The sequence below is a fragment of the Saimiri boliviensis genome, chromosome Y (genome assembly GCF_048565385.1).
Source record: "Saimiri boliviensis isolate mSaiBol1 chromosome Y, mSaiBol1.pri, whole genome shotgun sequence".
In the NCBI taxonomy this organism is placed as follows: Eukaryota; Metazoa; Chordata; class Mammalia; order Primates; family Cebidae; genus Saimiri; species Saimiri boliviensis.
The window spans coordinates 13,611,801-13,637,618 of NC_133471.1; the positions used below are offsets into that span (position 1 = coordinate 13,611,801).

At 42.4% G+C, this 25,818-nt stretch overlaps 1 protein-coding gene across 1 annotated transcript; it reads left to right on the plus strand.

The window, feature by feature from the left end:
• The first annotated feature begins 9,458 nt into the window (after positions 1-9,458).
• LOC141582920 (ubiquitin-like modifier-activating enzyme 1) lies at positions 9,459-25,329 on the plus strand. The gene is made up of 25 exons (XM_074392382.1): positions 9,459-9,575; positions 9,727-9,785; positions 9,886-10,054; positions 10,144-10,278; positions 11,218-11,324; positions 11,581-11,671; positions 11,779-11,911; positions 13,668-13,765; positions 13,855-14,001; positions 14,664-14,840; positions 14,955-15,059; positions 15,143-15,223; positions 15,576-15,731; positions 18,412-18,577; positions 18,691-18,887; positions 20,562-20,626; positions 20,935-21,130; positions 21,723-21,797; positions 21,914-22,103; positions 23,763-23,851; positions 24,059-24,151; positions 24,276-24,467; positions 24,741-24,842; positions 24,955-25,055; positions 25,194-25,329. Exons 1-25 carry the CDS (start codon positions 9,459-9,461, stop codon positions 25,327-25,329), a joined length of 3,177 nt encoding a protein of 1,058 aa, XP_074248483.1.
• The last annotated feature ends 489 nt before the right edge of the window (positions 25,330-25,818 follow it).

Here is a 25,818-nt window from a genome sequence, read left to right on the forward strand (position 1 = left end):
GGAAGCTTATAATACTAATCTATAAAATAAAACAATTCCTATTCATCATACACTTTGATTTTAATAATTACTTGGTTTTGCTTTCCCTCTTCACTGACTATCATCTTGGTAACCACAGCACTCAGAGGAACCTTTTACTGCCTTGGATTAATATTTTCTTTAGTGGGTAGCTTTGAGGCTACTGGTCTAAGATGAGAGAGACCAATATCTTACTTGGTCCAGCCTTAGGGTCCTAGCCATCACTGTTTTACTTTCATGTTAGTTGTTACAGACAACAATAATGTCGGGGTTGACAATTTTGCATTTTCCATATAAGTATGCATGTCTGTATGCATTCAGTGAACTCACAACCCAGGGATATCATCCATCACTAAATTCTACTGAAAGTTTTGACCTTTAGTAACTGATTTCAGCTATTCGACAGCTGCTTAAGAGGGGTGACTACATGACCACCCAGAGGTCAATGGTTTCTCATTTTCTATCCTTATTTTTTTTCTTGTTGATACATTTAGTTGATCTACATTATTTTTTTCTTTATTTTACTGTGACTCTTAGTCTCCAAGCTAGAAATAAATCTTTACATTTTCTTCAATAAAAACTACCAATGTGTTTTATAAACTTCACTGAAGCCATCTTTTACCCTTTTATTATTTTAACTCATTGTAACCAAAATTCCCAGTGAAAAAATCTGAGTTTACTTAGATTAACATGATTTTAAGACTTTAAAGTATGAGAGGAAATTGTCAGATTAAATTTACCTAATTAATCTGACCAAAGATTATGAAGTTCATGTGAATTAAAAGTCATCTGAAGTAGCTTTTAGTAGCATGTTAAGCATGTACTTTTTTTTTTTTTTTTTTTTTTTTTTTTTTTTTTTTTTTTTTTTTTTTTTTTTTTCTGCCATTTGACTAGAACTCTTTCATACAGTTTGGTAGTGAAATGTCACTTCCACATGACACATATGTATAGATATTACCGACAAACCAACAAAATTAGTTCTAATTTTTTTTTATTTAAGCATTGTCAAAAACTCTCTCTCTCTTACTGCAGATTATCAGAAAAAATAAGTTGCAAGAGCCAACGAAACATAAAGAGAGTTGCCATCTCATGCCAACTCTAAAGAAATAAAAATATGAAGCAGCAAGGCACAGCTTCTGAGATATCTGAATAATTTCAAAAAGAAAAGGATTAGAGAACTTAAAACTTAAGAACTTCTTGCATTAAGTGAAACATTTTTGGTTGAACACGGTGGCACACACCTCTAATCTCAGCACTTTGGGAGGCTAAAGCCAGTGGATCATGAGGTCAAGAGTTTGAGATCAACCTAAAAAATATAATGAAACCATGTCTCTACTAAAAATTTTGTTAAAAAAAATCAACTGGCCATGGTGGCACACAACTGTCATCTCATCTACTCCACAGGCCGAGACAGAAGAATTACTTGAACCCAGGAGGCAGAAGTTGCAATGAGCAGAGATTGTGCCACTGCACTCCGGCCTGGGTGACAGAGTCAGACTCCTCTCAAAAACAAAAACAAAAACAAAAACAAACTACTAAAAGAGAGTAACTTAAAATATTATTTTTAACAACAACTTGTTGTAACTGGGTTTTTAGTTTTGTAATTCATGTAGTTTTAATATTAAAGTCCAATCTTAAGAAAACAATGTCTTATAATTTTCTTTAATTACAAGCAACTTAATTAAATAACAATTCTATGGATTTTCTTTTAAGCAACATTATCATGACGGACACAGTCCATTCATGACATGCATGATATTTCTAGTTTGTTGTAATTATTCCTCTTTCATGAAAAACCAGTCATTTTATTTTATGACAAAATTCACTATTCAAAATTCTGTCTCATATAAGTATTCTTACCATAAATACTGCTGTATCACATTCTTTACATTTATCTTATTTCCTGATTCCTTTTACATCGTTTCACAAATAACCTTTAAATGACAATTGAGTGAGACAAGTTATTTACTCTTTAACAAAAATAATAACTTTTAAAAGTTTTCCATAATTTTTAATTGGAAATTACAAACTTTGTTGACATTTAGTATTTAATATCGCTTTAGAATCAATTACATGAAATGCTTATTTAGAAGTATTTATTTAATTATATTTACCTCATTAATTTATACTATTAAGTTTACCTAAATTATTTATCAAACTGTAGTAATCATCCTTTAAATTACTTTTCTGTTAACCAATTAACAGCTTATGGATTTGAGGTGTTTTCACCTTATGTAAGAAATTTAAGGTTAAATATATGAGTATTTTACCAGTAAGTCAGGATTTAACTTTTAAGTAGACAATAATATTACATGTCTTACTTTTCAAAAATTATGCAAACAAAAACCATTCTGTTTTGGGATGAGTTTACAGTTTTTGAACAATTATGCCAAATATATCAACTTACAGAATTTGGCACTGATCATTCTGAAAGCACATGATCAAAAGATGCAAACAAAAATGTATACTGACAATTGTTAAGACTTTTCCAATATTGCTTTACTAATAATTTTAAGACTGATTACTTATTAAGTATTTTACTTTAGCTGCATGAACTTAAAAAGCAGTCAGGCTGGGCCGGGCGCGGTGGCTCACCCTGTAATCCCAGCACTTTGCGAGGCCCAGGCCGGGGGATCACGAGGTCGAGAGATCAAGACCATCCTGGTCAACATGGTGAAATCCCGTCTCTACTAAAAATACAAAAAATTAACTGGGCATGGTGGTGCATGCCTGTAATCCCAGCTACTTAGGAGGTTAAGGCAGGAGAATTGCCTGAACCCAGGAGGCGGAGGTTGTGGTGAGCAGAGATCATGCCATTGTACTCTAGCCTGGGTAACAAGAGCAAAATTCCATCTCAAAAAACAAACAAACAAAAAAAGCAGTTGGGCTTATTTTTAATTTATAAATACTCTTTAACGTTAAGCCAATTTGATACCTTGTATCCAGAAACATAAAATATGTGTACATACACATAATCACACACATACAGACTCATATAAACTATGATTGTAAAGCTTTCCTTAAGAACTCTAGCCAAGAAATATTAATAAAAAATCACCAGTTTGCAAAATCAAACAAATACACAAAGTGATTAGATTCCATCAGTGGTTTTTATCTCAGCTGAAAAGTAACAGCAGATGTTAAAAAAAAAAAAAAAAAGGTAAAAAAGAAAACATAGAAATAAAGATCTTAGGTATTCTTGAGTTTCAAGTGGATCTTTGGGCCCTTAATTTTCCTTGGTGTAATTTGCCCAGCAGTTTAAAATTTGCACAACAGACAATAATATGTAAACCTTCCGGAGACCTTGAAAACATGTCATGACTTCAAAATTTTCAATTGTACAAAGATGCTTTCAATTGTACAAAAATACACCAACATGAAACAGATGGGGTCCTTGAAAAGGCTCATTATCGTTTTCGTTTTCTTTACTCCTTCATAGATTGTTTCCCATGTTTTGTTGTTGTTGTTGTTGTTTGTTTGTTTGTTTTTTCTTAAAAGGAGGAAATGGCAAGAAAAAAGAAAAGGCAATGGAGATCTGTTAGAACGCACCTTAAAGTTGAATTCGGATTCAAACAAACAAACAAACAAACAAACAAAAAACAAAAAGCTGGCTGGCGGAAAATAATTAAAAAAAAAAAGTGCTAAGACCGCTTTCTATAAATGGTCCTCTGCCACTTTTAACTTTGCAGTGTATCTGCTATTACACACGCCGTAGTCAAATCTCTCACAGTATAATGTCATCTCTTACCCTCAGAGCTCAAGAAGTCAGGTCATAAAATACAGGAGAACGGACCTTTAAAATCTGCCAATAAAATTCTGCCAATAAAACTCATCACAAAATACAAAACACCCCAAAAGAGGTGAGTGGCATTTTTCTTCTGAGTTTTTCAAGGAGTATGATTTATTAGAAAACTTCTCTTGATTCTGAACATAGTGAAGGGGGAAGAAGAAATAGCATGCAAGAAAAGTAAATGGGAAAAGTTTTGTTTTGTTTTTAGATCAAAAGTGAACACATAAAGCAAGTACATATTTTTGGGTTTTTTTTTTTTTTTTTTTTTTAGTAAAATCTTAGAAAATAAGTTGTACAGAAAAATAAACTTTAGATTTCAGTTACATTTGAAGATGAAAGATTAGTGGTCTCTTCCTGAATCCAGGTCATAGCAAATTGTTTTATTAGTTTGAGCCACAGGATAGGTCAAGTTGACACAAAGCACCCATAGAAGATTTGTCCAAAAATCAACAGCATTTCCACTCAGAATCCTTCATGGTTACCAATATGTGAACCTAAAAGTATCAGAGACAGACCTCAAGCAGTTTAGAAAGTTTATTTTCTCAACTTCTGCATATCCAAGACACAGAATCAAGAGGAGACAACATGTGCCCACGGAGGTTGGGGTACAGCTTGTTTTCATATACTTTAGGGAGATAAATACATAAACTGATACACATAAGAGCTTACATTGCTTCAAAATGGAAGGGCAGAACCACTTGAAGTGGGGACTTCCGGGTTGTAAGTCAACTTTATTAATCTTTTCAAAATCCAATTTTTGTTTTATTGGTTTTCTATACTAGGTAGATAACTTCAAAAATGCTGATTGCCAATTAGTTGAAAGAGTAATCAATGGGTTTTTTAAAAAAATATGTCTGAGTTATGATAGGTAGTTGTAGAGATTAAGGTTTTATCATGCAGATAAAGTCTCCAGGTGGCAGGCTTGAGAGATAAACTGTAAAGGTTTTTTTTTTCATTTATCAGACTTAAGGTCTATGTTGATGTTAATGCTGGTGGGCTTTTTTGAATTTCAAAAGGAAGGAGGATATGTCTCAAACTTCCCATCATGGCCTGAACTACTGTTTCCGTTAACTTTGGAATTCCCTTGGCCAATAGGAGGGGTCCATTCATTTGGCTGAATTTTAATTTTAGTTTACAAATTTATACCAAGTATGTTCTGTGACTGCATTGGAATAAAACTGTAAATTAATAACAGAAAGGAATTTTTAAAATTTGTAATGACATGGAAATTAGCACACTCCTAAGCAATCAATGGATCAAAGAAGAATTCTCAGGAGAAACTAGAAGATACTTTTAAACGAAAATGAAAGATAATATAAGAACTCATGAAATGCAGCAAAGTCAGCACTTATGGAAACTTTATGACTAGAAAGACGTACATAAAAGGAAAAACTCAAATCAATAAGCTCTCATCAAAAAAAATAAAAAAAATAAAAAAATAAAAATAAAATAGAAAAAGTACAAACTAACCCCAAAACAAAGAAGCAAGTTTAGACTACAACCAAATATACAAAACCAAGAAAACCAAAACTGGCTATTTAATTAGATTGATAAAAATTCACAAACTTTACCTGAACAAGAAAAAACGAGACTCAATATAATCAAAAATGACTAGTAATGTTAAAGAAAGAGGACTATAGAAGACTATGGAAAACGTATACGTAAACTAAATGAAAGATTCAAATTCCTGGAGAAAGACAAAACATACTGATATTACCTGCAGGAACAAAAAAGAAAAAAGAAAATCTGATCAAATCTATAACAAAACATTGAATTAGTAATTTAAAAAATTTCCACAAAGAAATGTCAAGTATCCCAGGCCCTAGAACTGTGAGCAATATATACCTGTTGTTTATTTAAAAAAAAAAAAAAAAAAAAAAAAAAAAAAAAAAGGGCAAGGATCAAATGACTTCCCAGGTGAATTTTAGGGAAAGCTTTCTTGATGACATCTGGGAATATGCATGTGGAAACCAAGTCTACCTCTTGTTATCTATCAGATAATGATCTATAATTGTTATTAAAATAAACAGATTTAGTGTTTATTGTGTACGTTGTGTACCTGGGGCTTTCGAATGCTGGTGCCTCTGGTGACCTGGTACCTGATATTCTGTTTGTTTGTTTCTATTTCATAAGAATTGCTGGCATCAGCATTGTATGTTATAGTGTCCATCTGGGTCAGTGTTTCAAGTAAAGCACAAGTTTACTATTCCAAGTCGGAGGTTTCTTTGGTGTCTGGGTACCTTATTCATAATTACTTTTATATTAAGAAGTGAATTATATAGGTAAATATCTGTTTTATGCACGATAAACAGATATTTGCCATTTACTACATATCAGATAGTATTTGAAATTTTTCACGTAATGTTGGTTTGTTGATTCTGAAGATGGTGAATCTATATTTAATTTATAAAAGTAATTTTTTCCTTCTCTCTCTCTCTCTTACTTCTTCCCCCTCTCCGCCACCCATTTTGTTAAAGCAGTGCAGTGGCACAATGTCCGTTTAGTGCCTGCACCGCCTGGGCTCAAGAGATTCTCCTGCCTCAGCCTCCAGAGTAGCAAGTAATATTTCAAATTGTATAATTAATTTTGAGGATATGCAATGGAATCTGTTGCCACAGTTTTAGAGAAGAGTGTGGCTCTGGTACCTAGTCAAGTATTAACTACAAGAGTGAAAGGGAATGCATGCAGCCCTAGTAGCAGATTAGGAACACAGAACTCTTCAATATGGGCTAAGAGCTTAGGAACAGTTTCAGAAAACTTTATTAAATCTTTGAGATTGTCTCCCTGCTCTGCAAGTCTTCTTTCTGCTCGGGGTTTCCTCTGACTTGCCTCTGTCTGTCTTATGTGTAACTCATGACTAAAAGGAGATAACTTTTTATTTTTTGAGACAGACTCTCGCTGTGGCCTACACTTAAGGGCAAGGGCATGATCTCGGCTCACTGCAACCCCAGCCTCCCGAGTTCAGGCGGTTCTCCTCCCTCAGCCTCCAAAGTAGCTGAGACTACAGGAAGGCACTACGCCAGCCTCATTTATGGCCGTTTTTTCTAGATACAGCCACTAGAGGGAGCTGCTGTCTTCCTACCCAGCCGTGCGTAGCGCCACGCTCGGGCAAACGACGTCATACATAATTCATGAGTGGGCGTGGCCTGGTGGCCGGCCGAGCTTGGCGTTCTGTGGCGACCTCTGACTTCGTGGTCGCCATTTTTGTTCACCGCTGAAGGAAAGGCGGTACCGTGCCAAGCTGTACAGCGCAGGAAGGAGAAAGCAGCCACCGGTGGTCTCGGTGGGCCGAGTATGGGTAAAGAAGAGGAGAAGGAAGAGGGCAGTGGCCAGGTTTGCTTTCCTTTTGCGACGACGACGACGGGCGGCGGGCGGCGGGGGAGCCTGTCGCGGGCCGGGCGGGCCGACGGCGGGGGCGGGCTGCCGAGGGCGGGGCGCGGGGCCGGCGGCGGAGCGAGCGGGCGGGCGGCGGGGTCGGGGGGCTGGGGCTGGCCGACGGCGGGGGGCGGGCAGAGTGCCAGGGGCGGGCCTGTGGCGGGGTCGAGGGGCTGGCGGCGGGGGCGGGTTGCCAGGGGTGGGCCCCGCGGGGCGGGCAGCGGGCGGGGTCCGGGGGGGTCTGGGGCTGGCCGGCGGCGGGGTCTGGGGGTGTCCGGGGCTGGCCGGCGGAGAGGGCGTGTTGCCAGGGGTGGGCCGGCCGCGGGACGGGCAGCGGGCGGGGTCCGGGGGTGTCCGGGGTTGGCCGGCGGCGGGGTCCGGGGGTGTCTGGGGCTGGCCGGCGGCGGGGTCCCGAGGGTCTGGGGCTGGCTGGCGGCGGGCGGGGCGGCGGCCGGCGGCCGGCGGCCGGCGGGGCGGACAGGTGTGGGCGGACTGCCGGAGGCGGGCCTGCGGCGGGCTGGGCAGGCCGGCGGTGGGGGCAGGGGGCCGTCGGCGGAGCAGGCAGCGGAGCAGGCGGGCGGCAGGCGGCGGGCAGGCGGCGGGCAGGCGGCGGGCAGGCGGCGGGCGGCGGGCAGGCGCTGGGTTAGGCGGGCCGGCAGCAGGGTCAGGGGGTCAGGGGGTCAGGGGGTCGGGGGGTGGGGGCTCGGGGGTCGGGGGTCGGGGGTCTGGTGCTGGCAGGCGGGCGGGCGGGGACGGGCAGGGGGACGCGGTTGAGCAGGAACAGGAGTGGGTGGGCCAGCGGGTTCGGGGCAGTGGGGCGGGGCCTGGGGAGGTGGAGTTTTGGGGGATGTGGGAACTGGCGGCGTTGGTAACTACCTTCCAGTTGCCTCGTCAGGGGGCTGGGAGCAGGGGACCGTGGAGTTTGGGGAACTCGGGAACTGGCATGGGTAACTATTTTCCAGTTGACTTGCCAGGGTTAGAGAGTTCAGAAGGCCTCTACCCTGAGCCTGAGGTGGTAGGGGTCTGGGCCGGGCTGAGGTCATAGCAGACTATTTTGAGGCTGGGTGGGGACGAGGGGATGCTGAGACAATGCCGAAGTTTCCCATCCTTTCTCAGGGTTTAGAAAGCTACTTCAAGACTGTAGATGCTCAGCGTTGCCTTTTGGAGTCACAGGCTCAACATCGCTAGCCAGAAATCTTTCCCATTCCCTGGCTTGTGTTAGACCTTTCTGAGCCAGTAGATTTTTAGCAGTTTAGCGTCTCTAGTCCATCTACTTCATTAAATTATCCCGGCTAGAATTATCCTTCAAACCTCAGATCCCCGCTCCCCCGGTTTTTTGGCCTCCAGCTTGCAAAAGGGGCTACGTCCCAGAGAGTGTCTTTGTGTCTGGTCTTCATTTTCCCCCAAAGACAACTTATCCAGCATTCTCCTTCAGACATCACTCTCTTTCCTGGCCTACTTTCCCGCAGTCAATCTTGAGAGCAAAAAAAAAAAAGATAAAAATCAGTTCTACACTTTGCCTAAGACTATTTGGACCTTGTCTCTCTGTCGTCGACACCTTTTCCACATCTCATCCTGACTGTCCTGTCTTACGTGGCAGTCTCCTTTGGGGGCTGCATTTTTTTATTTTTTATTTTTTTAATGATTTAGTGCTTGGCTTTACAGATATTTCTAGTTCCTACCATCATTTGGACCTACCACTCAAAGCATCTTCCCCAATCCAGGTATCATCTTATCTGTGAGAAAGGAATATTAAACATTGTTAGTTAGAGGTATAGTGCCAGTATCTACTTTATGGAATGCCCCTTTTTCATGATCCCGACAGTCACTTCAGATAATCCTGACTGTGTTTTCTCATAACCACTCAGAGGACCACTTACCACGTATGAGTGTTCGACTACACAGTCTTCCACTAGAAATCTATTCCCATGTCCATCAGTTTTGTTATCACAGACTCTTTTAGATTTGGTTCTAACTACCATTGTCAGAGACTCACCTCCCGAGCATTATTCTAGGCCCCACCTTTTACTTCAAAAGCAAGAGTTCAAAATGGGAAATCCAGTCCTACCTCAGTATCTATCCCATATCTGCTCACTGAGCTTATTCATCCCTTAATTGCATAAGCTCAACCTGCCCATTTTCCCCTTTAGCTTTATTACCTACTGTGTCTCTGTTTTAATAAAATAGGATTGCCACAAAACTCTCTCCCACAATTGCCACTAACAGAAAAGCCTCCCCACATTTACCTCACCTTAAACACTCCCTTTTCCTCCAGATGTCCAGCTCACTGCTCTCCAAGAAACGTCGTGTGTCTGGGTCCGGTTCAGAGTTGGATTCTGACTGTTCCTCTGCCTACTCTGTGATGTCTGAAGTGCCCTTGGGACCAAGCCAGGTGAGGATTTATTTCTGGACACCGACAGATGAGGAGGTAGAGTGACTGGTAGGAAAGTACCTCTGCCTGTTTGTCTGTCCCATTCCTGCCTGTCTCCTCTCAATCTTTTTTTTTTTTTTTTTTTTTTTTTTTTTTCCCCCTCCATCTCTAGGGAATGTCCCAAAATGGCAGTGGAATATACATAGATGAAGATCTTTATTCCCGCCAGCTGTAAGTGGGGCCATGGCTGGGGAACGACAGGTGGGAAGAGACACAGAGAATATAGGGTTGGGTTAGCCAATCCTGACCAGAGGCCTCCATAACCTGCCAGGTATGTGCTGGGTCATGAGGCAATGAAGTATCTCCAGACATCCAGTGTGCTGGTTTCAGGCCTGCAGGGGCTAGGTGTGGAGATCGCCAAGAACATCATCCTCGGTGGGGTCAAGGCTGTCACCTTACATGACCAGGGCACTGCCCAGTGGGCTGATCTCTCCTCCCAGGTAACCTGTGGACCCTTTGCTTTTCCAGGGAACCAGTCTTCCTGGGCTCTGCATTCACTTACGTTCTCTCTTCCTCCATCCTCTGATAGTTCTACCTGCGAGAAGAGGACATCGGTAAAAATCGAGCTGAAGTATCACAGTCTCGCCTTGCAGAACTCAATGGCTATGTGCGTGTCCTCAGCTACACAGGACCCTTAATTGAGGACTTCCTTAGAGGTTTTCAGGTACCTTGGGGCATTACCCACCCCCCTGCCCTGCCTGATTTTTTTCAAGTCTGGTTTGTTTGTTTAGCATTGATTTAATGGCTGCCCCTTGGTGTCACATTTCATGCTGGAGGGCTAAGGAATGCAGACAGGAATTACACTGGGGACCTATCGTTGGGGGATTCATCTCTTTTCAGGAGGGAAGATGTGGTTGTACACTGTGGTATAGTGATTGTGAACATTGACCTTGAGCTGAGCTATACTAGCTATACTTCTTAAGAGTCTTGATGTCTTTTAATGGTATGACTATAAGCAAGTCACTTAAATCTCTGCCTTAGTTACTGTCTCTAGAAAAAGGAACAATAGCACCGTCAGCCTTACAGATTTTCTGAAGGCTAAGCTTAGAATAGTAGCTGGAGAGCATTATATAGGTGTATTTAGTAAACTGTATCGGAAGGAGGAGCTGTGAGTACTGATGATCTGCCTTAAGGTGTCCCAGAAGAGAAGGGCACTGAAACTCCCGAAATAAGCATAATAACTTTTACGCCAGTGAATTAGCGGGAGAAAAAAATAAGACAATTCCCTAATACCATGGCTGGACAGGCCTTTTACTGAAATTTAAAGCCAGTGAATGTGATGGGGGCAAATAGAGGCTTTGAATGGGGCACACTGTTACTCATCTTTTTGTTTCTCAGGTCACCACAGAGCAGGCAGCAGTTTATTTGACACTTAGATGTTTGTCAAATAAATGGATTCAGTGGTCTTCAAACTCTTTCCTCCCTGTATCCCTTTATCTGACACACATAGATGCTTTACAGGTGTTTCTAAATGAGGGCCAAATCAGCAAAGCCTAGGTGAAGCTATCCAGTCCATCCCTTCCCTTTAGCCTTTATCTTCTGTTACCTCACTCCACTGTATTTCAGTACCAGGCCCTCAGCCCAGGTCTTTGGCTCTTCATAGGTGGTGGTCCTTACCAACACTCCCTTGGAGAGCCAGCTGCAAGTGGGTGAGATTTGTCACAGCCATGGAATCAAGCTCGTGGTGGCCGACACCAGGGGCCTCTTTGGGTAAGTGCCTGCCTCTTTCTTCCTCCTGCAACCCCTGCCAAACTCAGGCCAAGAGGCTCCCATTGCACTTAGGTTACATTCAGGCACCTGAATTCTAAATTCTGCATTTTTGCTCTTCCTGTTTGACCTGAGTGTCATATGATTCCTGCTATTGATAAGCTGAGTTTCCTTTGCAAGAGTTCATTGTACCTTGAGGGAAAAGGGAATACCTAAGTATATGGACCTGAGGCACCAGTTCTGTTACTCCCCTCTGCAGGCAACTCTTCTGTGATTTTGGAAAAGACATGATTCTCAGAGATTCCAATGGGGAGCAGCCTCTCAGTGCTATGGTTTCTATGATCACCAAGGTAAGGAGGCCCTCTAAGAGTTCAGGGAAACCCTGGTGAGCAACAACAGTTTTGCCTATCTACTGGCACTCTGGTCTTTCTCTAACGTCTACTCCACTTCCAACTAGGACAGCCCTGGTGTGGTCACCTGCCTGGATGAGGCCCAGCATGGGTTTGAGAGCGGCGACTTTGTCTCTTTCAGAGAAGTCCAGGGCATGAGTGAACTCAATGACATCCACCCCATAGAGATAAAAGTCCTAGGTATGTCAAGGCTGGGGATGAGAAATGATTGCCTGAAACAATGAGAAAGTTGTCCTTGATGGGGGTTTACCCAGAGGCCAAGAGATGACACGTATCCATAGTCTGAATTGAACTGAAGGCCAAAAGGAGAACTCTGGAGTATGAGGTGGGACTGAGGAGAGAGTCTTACGAGATCTTACTGAAAGGAAAGGTGGTGAACTCCCTGCTAGAGGCAATAGAGTTATATGCCAGTGTTTGATTTCATGGTTTCATTTCTCTCTCTCTAGTGATTCCATTTCTTTCTTTCTTTCTCTCTCTCTCTCTCCACACACACACACACACACACACACACACACACACACTAGTGTATGTTTTTATTGGCCATACTTTTAAAATTAGAATGGCTTTAGAATTTGTAGCGTACATTGGTAATATGTGTGCACAGCATGGTCTCCAGTATTTCACCACCTCACATATAAAAGAAACTTAATACAAAATATTTTCATTTCCTAGTTTATTATTTGCTATTATGATACCATTTTACTTTTTTATGTGTGGTAAGGTGCTCTACATTTTTAACAATTAAAAATTTTAAAGGCATATAAAGAGTAAAACACAGCTTTTTTACAGACATAATTACAGTTTTCAGTGTTCTTCCTTTCTGTTACCCAGATTTTTGCCCAAAAAGATGACCTTTTACATTTTTCCAAGTGTGAGTCTGCTGGTGAATATTCTGTCATCATTTTTGTGTCTGAAATTGTGTTTACTTTGCTTGTTTTTTGGATAATTTACACATCTTGTTTTTGTTCACCTGAATGTAAAGTGCTTACTTTCTCTATCACTGATTTTAAGCGATGTGATTATGATGTACCTTCATGTTTTCCTTGTGTGCCTTTTGTTTGTGGCTTTCCGATTTATGTATTCCGTATATTTATAGTTTAATACATTTGGGTTACTTTTTTAAAAATACTGTTGTAACTCCCCCTTTGCCCTACACACCTCTTCGCAGGACGTTGTCAATTATAGGTACTTTAAGCCACTTTATCTTCTACAACTCAGTTGCTTATTTCTTTTTGTTCTCTTACCTCTTTATTGTATTTTGGATGTTGGATAATGCCTTTTAATATTTTGTATTTTAAGTATCTTAATCTGATAATCTTAGCTGGTGTATAAGATTGGTAGAAAAGAACATTGAAATAAATATTGAAATAATTTCTTATGGTCCAGGAAGCTCTAGGAAATAATGAGCTGTTCAAGTTATTTGAAAAAAAGCTAAAATAAAGTGCTTATGCGTGAAAAATAGCAAGTTTGATGGAATACTCAGAATACAGGTTTGATGAAATGCTAAGGATGGAATAGGTCCAGAAAAGTTTTTGAAGAAATAATGGCCAAAAAAAATAACATGTTTGTTGAAAACTTAAGTCACAGATTTAGGAAGCTCATTGAACTGTAGCTGAAGAAATATGCTTATCTGACACTTGGTAGAGAAAGAATACTTGTGAATGTTAACATCCATGCTTCAGGGTTTCTTTGTTTCTCCAGAGTGACATTTAATTATGGGGTCTCTGTGCAGGATGAGCTAGATCTGGGGCCAAAGGAGATGCACTCTCATGTGTGAGTAGAGAGAGCTGCTGGCAGAGGCCTCCAGTGTCTTGAGCTAGGGAGAGTGTGGCTTTTTAATTCTCATTTTGATGGTGCTGTTATATCTTGAGTGGCAGGCTAAAAGGGTTACTGCATGGATAGAAAGATTACGCTGTATCCTTTTTTAATATCCTAGGTCCCTATACCTTTAGTATCTGTGATACCTCCAGCTTCTCTGACTACATTGGTGGAGGCATCGTCAGTCAGGTCAAAGTATCTAAGAAGATTAGTTTTGTGAGTAGTGGTGGTGGGATGTGGACTATGCGGTTCGTGAATTTCTAGTTTTCTCACAGCTGTGGTACTAATAACCTGGCTTTCCACAGAAATCCTTGCTTGCCTCACTGGCAGAGCCAGACTTTGTGGTAACAGACTATGCTAAGTATTCTCGCCCTGCTCATCTACATGTTGGCTTCCAGGCACTGCATCAGTTCTGTAGTCAACATAGCAGGCCACCTCGTCCCCACAACAAGGTATGTGAGTGGGCCAGCCAGCCAGGGTACTTATCCTGAAGCCTGTCATACCTCTCCATCTGTCTGCTGATCCTGCTGCTCCCGCTGCTCCTCCCACTCCTCGTCTTCATTCTTCTTCCTCTTCCTTTTCTCCTCCTCCTCCTCCTCCTTTTTCCTCTTCTTCCTCTTCTCCTCCTCCTCTTTCTTCTTCCTCTTCTTCCATTTCTTCTTCCTCTTCTCCTCTTCTTCCTCTTCCTCTTTTTCTACTCCCACTTCTTCTTCTTCCTGCTCTTCCTCTTCTTCCATTTCTTCCTCTTCTTTCACCTCTTCCTCTTCCTTTTCCTCTTCTCCTCCTCCTCCTTCCTCCTCTTCCTTTTCTTCTTCCTCTTCTTCTTCTCCTCTTCTTCCTCCTCCTCTTCTCCCTCCTTCTCTTCCTCTTTCTCCTTATTCTCCACTTCTTCTTCTTCTTCTTTTCTTCTCCTCCTCCTCCTCCTCCTCCTCCTCCCCCTCCTCCCCCTCCTCCTCCCCCCCTCCCCCTCCTCCTCCTCCCCCTCCTCCCCCTCCTCCCCCTCCTCCCCCTCCTCCCCCTCCTCCCCCTCCCCCTCCCCTTCCACCCTCTCCTTTGTCCCTCTCTTCTACCTTTTCCCTAAAAAGGCCTCTTTTGGCTTCCTCTGGCCCAACAGAAGGATGCAACAGAGGTAGTGACTCTAGCACAGGCTGTGAATGCCCAAGCCTTGCCAGCAGTGAAGCAAGGCAGCCTGGATGAGGACCTCATCCGGAAACTGGCATATGTGGCTGCTGGGGATCTGGCACCTATAAATGCTTTCATTGGAGGTCTGGCTGCCCAAGAGGTTATGAAGGTTAGCAAGGGGTGGTAAAAGGGAATGTCTGGGTGTGGTCCAGTTTCTTCCCTAAGATTATCAATTGGTGTTCATCTGTTTTAGGCCCTGATTAACCTGATCATTCTCCCTTAGGCCTGCTCTGGAAAGTTTACGCCAATCACACAGTGGCTGTACTTTGATGCCCTTGAGTGTCTCCCTGAGGAGAAAGCAGACTTCATGGAAGACCAGTATCTCCCGGTACATAGGTGGGGCCCATGGGAAAGGCACTGGGAGCGTGTCTAAGGCAAGTCCTCTCTGACCTTCCCCTTTTCACATGACAGCACCAGAATCGTTATGATGGACAGGTGGCTGTGTTTGGCTCAGACCTGCAAGAGAAGCTGGCTAAACAGAAGTACTTCCTGGTGAATGCCCCTGTTGGGCACCTGTTACTTTCACCTCCCTGTCTTCTGGCCACCTCCTCTGGGATCTCAATTTTCTGCCCCCACTAGAGCGTCTTGGTTTTTGAAACTTAACTATGTCCCCCTTTCCATTTTCTGTATGTTGAGTGAAAGCTTAATGTATGCCTTTACTTCTCTCACCTGGTGCTTCCTTCCTCAGATAATGGAAGGTTTTTTGGCCCTGGGAGCTGAATGTGTGGCAGTAGGCTCTCATGTCTTCTCTTGCTATATTCAGGGAGAGTGTGGAGTGGCAGTGGGTGACTTTGCATTGTCCTTAGTCACCCTGATGAGATGTCTCTTATTTGCTCTCTTTCAGGTGGGTGCTGGGGCCATTGGCTGTGAGCTTCTCAAGAATTTTGCCATGATTGGGCTAGGTTGTGGGGAGGGTGGTGAAATAACTGTTACAGACATGGACACCATCAAGAAGTCCAATTTGAACCGACAGTTTCTCTTTCGACCCTGGGATGTCTCGGTGAGTAGGGCAGGGTTTAGAGTTTCTCTCACTTAACTGCTCTCTCTTTCTCTCTCTCTCTCTCTCTCTCTCTCTCTCTCTCTCTTATTTTGGATCTTAATGACCCAGGTCTTTTTGTCGCTGTGTTTCAGCTCTTTTCTCGTTACTTTTTCATTCAACATGTGTTGAATACCTTGTGTGTTCTTCCATTGGTATTTTTCATAAATCTGCAATTCTTTTGTGTCTGTTGGGAGTCACTGTTAAATGTTGAAACTGAAGTTGGGGTTTAATAAAGGGATTATCTAGAAAGTTTCCTGTAAAGGTCATCGTTAATTTTGCCTGCTTACAATCTCTCATTCTTTTTATACCCAACATACTAAATATTACTTTAGACATTTGAAATTCATCAGAGGTAGCAAAAGAAAGGCTCCTGTCCTTGTCTAGTGGAAAGATGCAGAGAATGTCTCAGAATGCAGTCCCATGTCCTCTAGAGGTCCTTCAAACTCTTTTTGAGCCTGTGTGATCACTGTTATTTTAAGAATACCAAGACATTATTTGCCATCTTCCTTCTTACTCTATCAAGTAAAAATCAGATTTTAGATTAGGAAGCCTCTGTGAACTCACTGAAATGAACATTTTCCAAATGGCCAGTGCATGATGATAAAAAGTTGATCTTGGCCAGGCATGGTGTTTTACACCTGTAATCCCAGCAGTTTGGGAGGCTGAGGTGGATGGGTCACCTGAAGTCAGGAGTTTGAGGACAGCCTGGCCAACATGGTGAATTCCCATCTCTACTAAAAGTACAAAAATTAGCCAGGCATGGTGACAGGCCCTGGTAATCCCAGCTGCTTGGGCTGCCGAGGCAGGAGAATCGCTTGAACTCAGGAGGCAGAGTTTGCAGTAAGCCGAAATGGCGCCACTGCACTCTAGCCTGTTCGAGAAGACCAAAACTCTGTCTTAAACAGAAAATTATTGTTTATAGATTAATTTAAAATGCTCAACAAACCACTAGACACTGATAATGCAATTAAGGATTATGAAAATGTTTTCGTGTGTTGTCTCCCTTATATCCTTTAGCAAAATACATAGCAGACTGAATGCAGTGGGTATGAGAATCCAGCTGTCTTTATGAGGCTACATCACTTAAAAAGAGATTTCCAAAATCCAGTATCATGTGACTCTTATTACTGAAGTTGTTTATTTTTTTAGTCTTTAGCTACCTATTTATGTTTCTTTTGGTTTTATTATTATTGGAAGACCTGAGATACATGTGCAGAATGTACAGGTTTGTTACGTATACATACATGTGCCATGGTTGTTTGCTGCACACATCATCCTGTCGTCTACATTAGGTATTTCTCTAATGCTGTCCTTTCCGTAACACTCCACCCAAGAATAGGTCCCGGTGGGCGATGTTCCCCTTCCTGTGTCCATGTGTTCTAATTGTTTAGCTTCCACTTATGATTGAGAACATGAGGTGTTATTACTGCATGATTATTCCTGAACTTCTGTATTGGAAATGTTTTATAGTAATGTTTGTATTGCACATAATGGCCGTATTGCACTTTTAAATGGACTTATTTTGAATGACCTCAATTTAAATTTCTAACTTGGAAAATAATGGTATCTGTTGCCTATATAACAGGTTATTTTAAAGATATTTTTATAGACCATTTTGTTTAACAAGTGCTGTAATAAGCAAATAAAATAGCAAAAGATACAGTTACTGTTAGAGTGTGGGAAGTACTAATGATGAATAACAAACTAAGAGGCAGTTGGAAATGCCATGAAATTGCTTTGCAGGGTAGGTAAGGAAAAGGCCTTGTTGGAAAGTTGACATTTCTGCAAACTTAAGAGAATGTAGGAGAATCAGTGGAACACCATAGGAAAAGTGTACCAGGCAAAGGTAAGGGCCTGAGATAGACTTAGAGCTGTGGCGTTTAGTAGCAGAGTTCATACGGAAGGGAACAGACTTATTTTACTCCAACTGAAATTAGCAGCCAGTGGAGAGTTTTGAGCAGAACAGGAATGTGAATTGAGCTTTGATGAAACCCTTTTTGTTCTTGTACCACTTGGTGTACATAAAACCTTGGTTTTATTTTTGATGCATGTGTCCCAACTCCAGGTGTCATTAACTTAAAAATATTAGATGTTGGGGCTGGGTGCGCTGGCTCAGGCCTGTAATTCTAGCACTTTGGGAAGCCATGGTGGACTGGATCACCTCAGGTCGGGAGTTTGAGACCAACCTGACCAACATGGAGAAACCCCCTTCTCTACTAAAATTACAAAATTAGCCAGGTGTGGTGGCACATGCCTGTAATTCCAGATACTCAGGAGGCTGAGGCAGGAAAATGGTTTGAACCTGGGAGGCAGAGGTCACGGTAAGTAGTTTGTATCATCGCACTCCACCCTGGGCAACAAGAGCAAAATTTCATCTCAACAGAACAAAAAAATATTATATAGGTGAAATAACTGATACCTCATCCATTGCTTTATTTTTGTGTCAGTTTTTTTTTGTTTTGTTTTGCTTTGTTTTTTTCAGCCTCATTTGTCACAGCCCCAACCACGTGGCACCTTCGTGGGCTTCCTTTTGGCCAAACAGCAGCCCTCTGGACTCAGTTTAGGTCTTTTCATGTTGGCCCTATATAGATTTGTTGGGCTGATTTGTGCTTAACAGCTTTGTTTCTCCTTCTGCATTCAGAAATTCAAGTCTGACACAGCTGCTACAGCTGTGCATCAGATAAATCCACACATCAGAGTGATGAGCCACCAGAATCGCGTGGGCCCTGAAACAGAATGTATCTACGATGATGACTTCTTCCAAAACCTGGATGGTGTGGCCAATGCTCTGGACAATGTGGATGCCCGTGAGTTTGGGGCCGGGCGAGGATGAGGACAGAATTGTGAATATGAATATTGGAGGTTGCTGATGTTCCTGTCTGTCTCCCATTTCTAATACCACTTCCATCACTTCTCCAAGGATTGTACATGGACAGCCGCTGTGTGTATTACCGAAAGCCACTACTGGAGTCTGGAACACTGGGCACCAAGGGCAGTGTGCAGGTGGTGATTCCCTTCTTGACAGAGTCTTACAGCTCCAGCCAGGACCCCCCTGAGAAATCGATCCCCATCTGTACACTAAAGAACTTCCCCAATGCTATTGAGCATACCCTGCAGGTAATCAGCCTTAGAGGTAGCAGAAGGTGGGAGAGAGAGGCACTTACGATACGTGGTCTCTGAGTCAGGAAGCCTCTGTCATTTAAGTGTTGAAAGTCATAGCATAGCTTGTGTATTTTCTACAAACTTCTTTTGTTTTCTTAGACTCAGCGGCCTAAGTTTGTAAAAGTGATTCATTTCTTTTTGTCTCATACTTCAAATTTTTTGTTTTGGAAGAGCATCTTTATGCAAGGCAACACATCTTTATATGAGTATAGAAAGTAATTTATCATTATGTAAAAAGTAGAAATAGAATATAATTTATCATTATGTAAAAAGTGTAAACATTACCACGCTCATGTACAATATTTATTTATTTGTGTTCTGGTTTCTAAAATTACCTCTAAAACATGAATTGATAATTGTATTTTCCTGATTTTGCCTAAAATGTGTTTAGCAGCTGGCTTGTTAGGATGGTTCTGTTTCTCTGTCAACAGAACACGACATATATTACCTAGTTAGATAAAGTTAACACACCTGGATAATTGACACCTAGAATACCTAATCCTGATTTACTACCCTTTCAGCCCAAGAATAAACATTACATTTTCAAACTTAGTGTTATGTTTGAGTTAATGACTAAGGGGATTATAAAGATGGTACACTGAGAGGGAAAAAAAAACCTAATTCTCATTTCAATCAAGCAGGTACAGAATGAATATGTTTATGTTTGTGTTGTCACCGCTGTCTCTGGCTGGCTGGCTGGCTCGCGCGCTCTCTCTCTCTCTCTCTCTCTCTCTCTCTCTCTCTCTCCCTCCCCTCCCCTCCCCCCCCATCTCTCCCCTACCTGAATATGTGAATATACATAACTTTTACTAGGATGTGATATTCTACTCTTTGCCTAACATGCAGGGAGGCCCATAAAAAAGGTTTTAAAATAGATTTGCTTCATAATCTTGGACTTAATTTCTCCATGCCTCAGATTTCTTGCTTTAAAATGTACATGATGATAACATCTCTCAAAGGGCTTTTATAAAGCACTTAGCACTTAGTATGTACTTAGCACTACACTATTTTAAGTATACTTTATAATTTATGTATTTGCTCATTCCTTTATAGAAATGTCATGAGGTGTAGATTTTAGTGTTCCAGTGTGTTTTGAAATACTACCCGCTGTGCCGGAAGTCACAAAAGGTGGTTGTGTTTGGCAGACCTGGAGTCGAAACTAAATGTTCATTCTTTGGGTCCTCCAGACAGCTTCATCAATGACTGTATTGACTGCCTTTCTAAGAATCACAGGGCAAAAATAAGCACAACAATCCTTATCTGTCTTGTTTTCTGCCCAGTCCCCAAAATCTGTAGGAGGATCATCCTTATTCTCTTCAGTTGATTTTTTTTTTTTTTTTTCCTTTTCACTGGGGAAACTCACACCGAAAGAGTGTACTGCACACCTTATTTAAAAATAAGTTTCCATGCATGTATACTGCATAACCGCTGTGCAGATCAAGGCTATTAGTTTTTAAGTTTGAGGTGGGAAGATGGAGAAATTTGGGCAGTCCCATTTGGGAAGCTTTTCACCTCTATTCTCCCAGAGCAGTTGTCTCTTCCTGCTTGCTCTATTTTACTGGTGGTATTTCGACTGCTGATAGAATCTCATTTTGTCTACCATTGTAATTTTATCTGCCCTGCCTATAGTGGGCTCGAGATGAGTTTGAAAGCCTCTTCAAGCAGCCCGCAGAAAACGTCAACCAGTACCTCACGTGAGTAACTCAAATGCCCCCTCTCCCTATCTCCTGCCTGCCAGCCAACACAAAGCATCTTGTGTAATTCCTAACAACTCTAAAACTCACTGTCAGGTTCACTCTGAATGAATGAATGAATGCTTGAGCCTCATATGAGGCAGGTGATTCCAGGGTCAGAGTTGTGTATTTGCATACATGGGAGGTGGCATGTCCTCCTGTCTATTCTACTCCAGTCGGGGGTCAGATGTAGCTTTCCATGAAGACAGTGCAATTTCCGTGAAGCCTAATCCTAAGGCTATTGATTAGTCCTGATGTTTGCCTCGTAGAAACCCCAAGTTTATGGAGCAGACACTGCGGCTGGCAGGCACCCAACCCTTGGAATTGCTGGAGAACGTGCAGCGCCACCTGGTGCTACAGAGACCAGAGACTTGGGCTGATTGTGTGACCTGGGCCTACCACCAGTGGCACACCCAGTATTCTCACAACATCCAGCAGCTGCTGCACAACTTTCCTCCCGACCAGGTGTAGCATGCTTTCAGTGTCTATTTGGCAGAATACACTTTCTGGAAATGTGGAGTTTACTGGAGGCTTTTGACATGGTTCATTCTAGTTAAGGCGGGTGTCACAGGCACCTTACGGCATGGGGGTTTCAGAAAAGTGGTAAGACCAGTGCTTTCTGCAGACACCTGCTTTTGCTTTGTTCCTTTTCTTTCAACCCAGAGACTTGGCCTCTGTTCTGTCTCCTGTGGTGTAGACTGAGTCAAATCCCGGTAAAGCTGTAGAGATTATCATAGGGGAGACATTTTGGAGAAAAGAGTGCAAGTGCCAGCTCTGTGTGACACTAGGGCAAATCATTTTTTTTTCTTCTCTTCAGGAGTCTCATCTGCAAAGTAGGTAATAATGCTTATCTGATAAGAATTTGGTGAGGATTAATTTGTCTGTGGGTGATACAGTTAGTAAAGTGCTTGACAACCCATAAGAGATTAAGTGCTGTATCTGGTACAACGTGAGTTTCCAGGGATAGTGAGTTTAGTCTTTTGAGACTTGAGGTAAGAAATGCCAGAGCGCCCTCTTCTCTCTGGTCTCAATCCCACAAAATGTTTTATCCTTTCAGCTTACAAGCTCTGGAGCCCTATTCTGGTCTGGGCCCAAACGCTGTCCTCATCCTCTTACCTTTGATGTCAGCAATGTGAGTCCCCTTCCTGGAATCTATGAGGGTCAGGTGGAGGCTGGGGGAATGGAAGTCAGTAGAGACTTCACTTGAAGCCTCATGTATTTACCCTTCCCTGCTCTTCCCTCTTCCAGGCCTTGCACCTGGACTATGTGATGGCTGCTGCCAACCTGTTTGCTCAGACCTATGGGCTGATAGGCTCTCGGGACCGAGCTGCTGTGGTTACATTGCTGCAGTCTATGCAGGTCCTCGAATTCACTCCCAAGTCTGGTGTCAAGATCCACATTTCTGCTCAGGAGCTGCAAAGCACCAGTGCCTCTGTTGGTGAGTGTATTTGGCCATTTGGCCATGAGTTTGTACCCGGTCCAGCTAAGCTTTTCCATTTGGTCTTTTGCCACTGGCCATCCTCTGTGACAGTAGACTTGAGATTTACCAGCGCACATCCTTTCAGCCTCATAACCTATATTTGAAATACAGAATTCTTCTCTCATTCCTTTCTTCTTTACAGTCTTGCTATCAGGAAAACTAGTACATCCCTTTCCCTGTGCATGTTTGCTTTACTTGTTCTGCTTTCGTCTATTTCTTATAGATCTGTTTGTTTAGGGGACAAAGAGGTATGATCTCCACTAGTTCTCTGTCTCACTTGATCTGTAAGCAGCTTCAGCCTGCTTTCATGTCTCCCCTTTGTCCCCATCCATATATCTAGCCTCAGCTTCTCTGAGTGCATATTTACCCTATATTCTTGCCCTTCATTTGTCTTCCCATCTTGCTTTGAAGATCTCCATCTGACAACTTCAGCTCGCTCTTTCCTCTGTCTCTCCCTGTTCGTGATCTTTGTCTCATCCCTCTATCATTTTGTCTCTGAATTTATCTTTCTACCTTATGTTCTTTTCTTTTCCAATATATACCTTCTCCTGTTCCCCTCTTCAGATTTCTTCTAGTTGTATATGTCTCTCCAGATACCCTTTTCTGCAGGTTTTTTCCCATGTTACCCTCTATACATAGTCTTACCTCTCCAGTTCTTTCCCTGTGTCTCCCTCTCGATGTTTCCTTCAACTTACTTCACACAACATTTATCCTCTTGTTTTGTCTATGAATTTGTCCACAATTCCTGTCAATGTGTCCTTTTTCCCCAACTCTGGGTCTCATGTTCCTGCACCATTTCCTCATTTACTTCTACATCATTCTTCCTCAAGATCACTCTCTCGTTTTGATTTCTCTTACGTCTTTTTACTGTCATCACAACGCAGGTGTATCCTCTTAATCACCTTCGAGTTTTCTGTTTGGTGGCATTAAATATATTTACACTGTAGTGTCGCAAATCTAGAACTTTTTCGTCTCGAACCCTTGGAACTTTGTACTCATATTTAAAATGTCTCATTTTTCTTTCCCCATGCTTTCTGGAAACTACCATATAGTTTCTGTTTCTGTGAGTTTGATTATACTAGGCATTTCATGTAACTGAAATCATACATTGTTTTGTCTTTTTTGTGATTAGTTTATTTCCCTTAGCATAATGTTCATATTGTCACGTCTTGGGATTTCCTTTCTTTTAAGTCCAAAGAGGACCAGTGCATTGCATGGACACACATACCACATTTTGTTTATCCGTTTATCTATCTATGGACATTTGGATTGCTTCTGTATTTTGGCTGTTTTGAATAGTGCTGCAATGTACATCCCTCCACACTGTCTTCATCTCCATTCTTCAGTATATGCAGTTACTCTTTTGTGTTCCTCACACATGTGTGCCTCTCTGATTCAGGGTGGTGATGTCAGTTCTACCTCTGCTTTGTCTGCTCTTTCCCAGGACATAGATTCTTTTCAAATTCTTTATCTGAAACACTTTCTTTTTTTGTGTATGTGTTTACTTTTTGTTACTAGCAAAGCAAGGCATTTGTCCACTGCCTGAACACTTTCTGCCTTAGTCTGGGCTCCTCTCTTTACATCAGACACTGGCTTGTGTTTTCTCTCTTCCTTCAGATGACAGCCGCTTAGAGGAGCTCAAGGCCACGCTTCCTAGGCCAGACAAGCTTGCTGCATTCAAGATGTATCCCATCGGTTTTGAGAAGGTGCCGGCTTGGGGTCTTGGGCAAGACAGTGGTACGGGCCTGGGCCTTTGTTAGGATTACAGAGGGAGGGAAGACAGTGAAGAGAGGCTCAGAGGAGGAAAACATTTTCTGGCAACTAGGGAGACCTGCAGGTAACTGGGTGAAAGATACTGTGTCCTAGTAGCTGGGAAATATTTTCTTATTTTGACTACCCCCAACTCACAACAGGATGATGACAGTAACTTCCATATGGATTTCATTATGGCTGCATCTAACCTCCGGGCAGAGAATTATGATATTCCCCCTGCAGACCTACATAAGGTAGTGGTGGTATAAACCTAAGCTTCCACCTTTTTTTGCTCATGCTTCAGTCTCCCACATTTGACCAATTCTGTAGATTGATCCTTTCAGTAACTATCTGTGTTGTTCAAATTCTGTCTCACAGAGTAAGCTGATTGCAGGAAAAATCATTCCAGCGATCGCAACTACCACGGCAGCTATTGTTGGCCTTGCGTGCCTGGAGCTATACAAGGTGGTACAGGGACACCGAAAGCTTCAGTCTTACAAGAATAGCTTCATCAACTTGGCCTTGCCCTTCTTCAGCTTCTCTGAGCCCCTTGCCCCACCCCATCACCAGGTATGGCCAGCATTCGTGAACACTAATGATATCTCTGAGACTGTATAATGTGGGGAGGGGATATATGTATCTTTGTATATACAGCCAGCTCTAGTCCTCATCATTTTGATTAAAGTTTTCAGGGGCTTGATTAAAATGAAATGAGCCTGTGAGATGGTTTTCAACAAAACAGGGTTGTCATCAGTCTGACTGGACATGTCAGGTTGAATGATAAGGGTAGGTAGGGCTATATGGGATGGCCTCTGTTCTACTCCCCTGACCTTTGTCCCTCAGTACTATAACCAAGAGTGGACACTGTGGGATCGCTTTGATGTACAAGGCATACAACCTAATGGTAAAGAGATGACCCTCAAGCAGTTTCTAGCCTACTTTAAGGTAAGACCACTTCCTCTCTCACTCTGCACTGCAGGAGATGGTGGTTGGGCAGGTGACCAGTACTGTCCGTCTCACTAACTCTATTCCCCAAACCTCTTCCTGTCCTCTCCAGACGGAGCACAAATTAGAAATTACCATGCTGTCACAGGGTGTATCCATGCTGTATTCCTTCTTCTTGCCAGCTACCAAGCTTAAGGAACGATTGGATCAGCCGTGAGTTGGCTGCTGGGCAGGATAGGGAAGTCCTGATGTGGGATGAGAACACACAATGGCTGTTTTCTTTCCTGACTTCTTTGCCCCTTATGTTCTTCCTCTTTTTTTCTGCCTTCTCGACTCTGTTCTCTACCTCAGGATGACAGAGCTTGTGAGCTATGTGTCAAAGCGAAAACTGAGCCGCCATGTGCGGACCCTGGTGCTTGAGATGTGCTGCAATGATGAGAGTGGTGAAGACATAGAGGTCCCTTACGTACGATACATTACCCGCTGACTCCTGGCTATCCCTTTACCCAAGGTTCCTCTCAACAACCTGTTTGCAGATTCCTTCTAGTTGAGACAGAACCTGAACTCAGCCAGACATACATGTTTTACTTTCTTCTGAGAATGTGTTTTGCTGCTGCATCCTACTCTTTGTCATTGGAATTCATAATAAAGAGTTATCAAACGCGGCATGTTATTGTTTTGTCAAAGGCCATTATCCTGTCATCTCTCAGAAGGAGTGGGCTTTTCTGCAGCTTCGTAAATCAGGATGATGTTCAGTCCAAAAGGTCCAACCCCACCCTTTATGGAACATGCCCAGAATCCAGGGTTTAAGGCAGAGAAGATTAAATCCAGTGATTCTCACAAAAGTTGGGCTTACTCACTTTTCTTTTTGTCCTCTTAGAGAAAAGTGAAGATGCTAGCAAGGCTCCAGAGCATATCTACTCTTAACCCATGTGTTACATCTGTTTGCAATTCTAATATTTTTATTCCAACTTCA

Bases quoted from the DNA above. Each gene is read 5' to 3' on its own strand.
- LOC141582920 (XM_074392382.1), top strand. From the start codon at position 9,459: ATGTCCAGCTCACTGCTCTCCAAGAAACGTCGTGTGTCTGGGTCCGGT. The intron at 10,279-11,217 runs GTACCTTGGGGC...GGCTCTTCATAG, and splicing joins ACTTCCTTAGAGGTTTTCAG to GTGGTGGTCCTTACCAACAC. The intron at 15,224-15,575 runs GTGAATGCCCCT...GCTCTCTTTCAG, and splicing joins CTAAACAGAAGTACTTCCTG to GTGGGTGCTGGGGCCATTGG.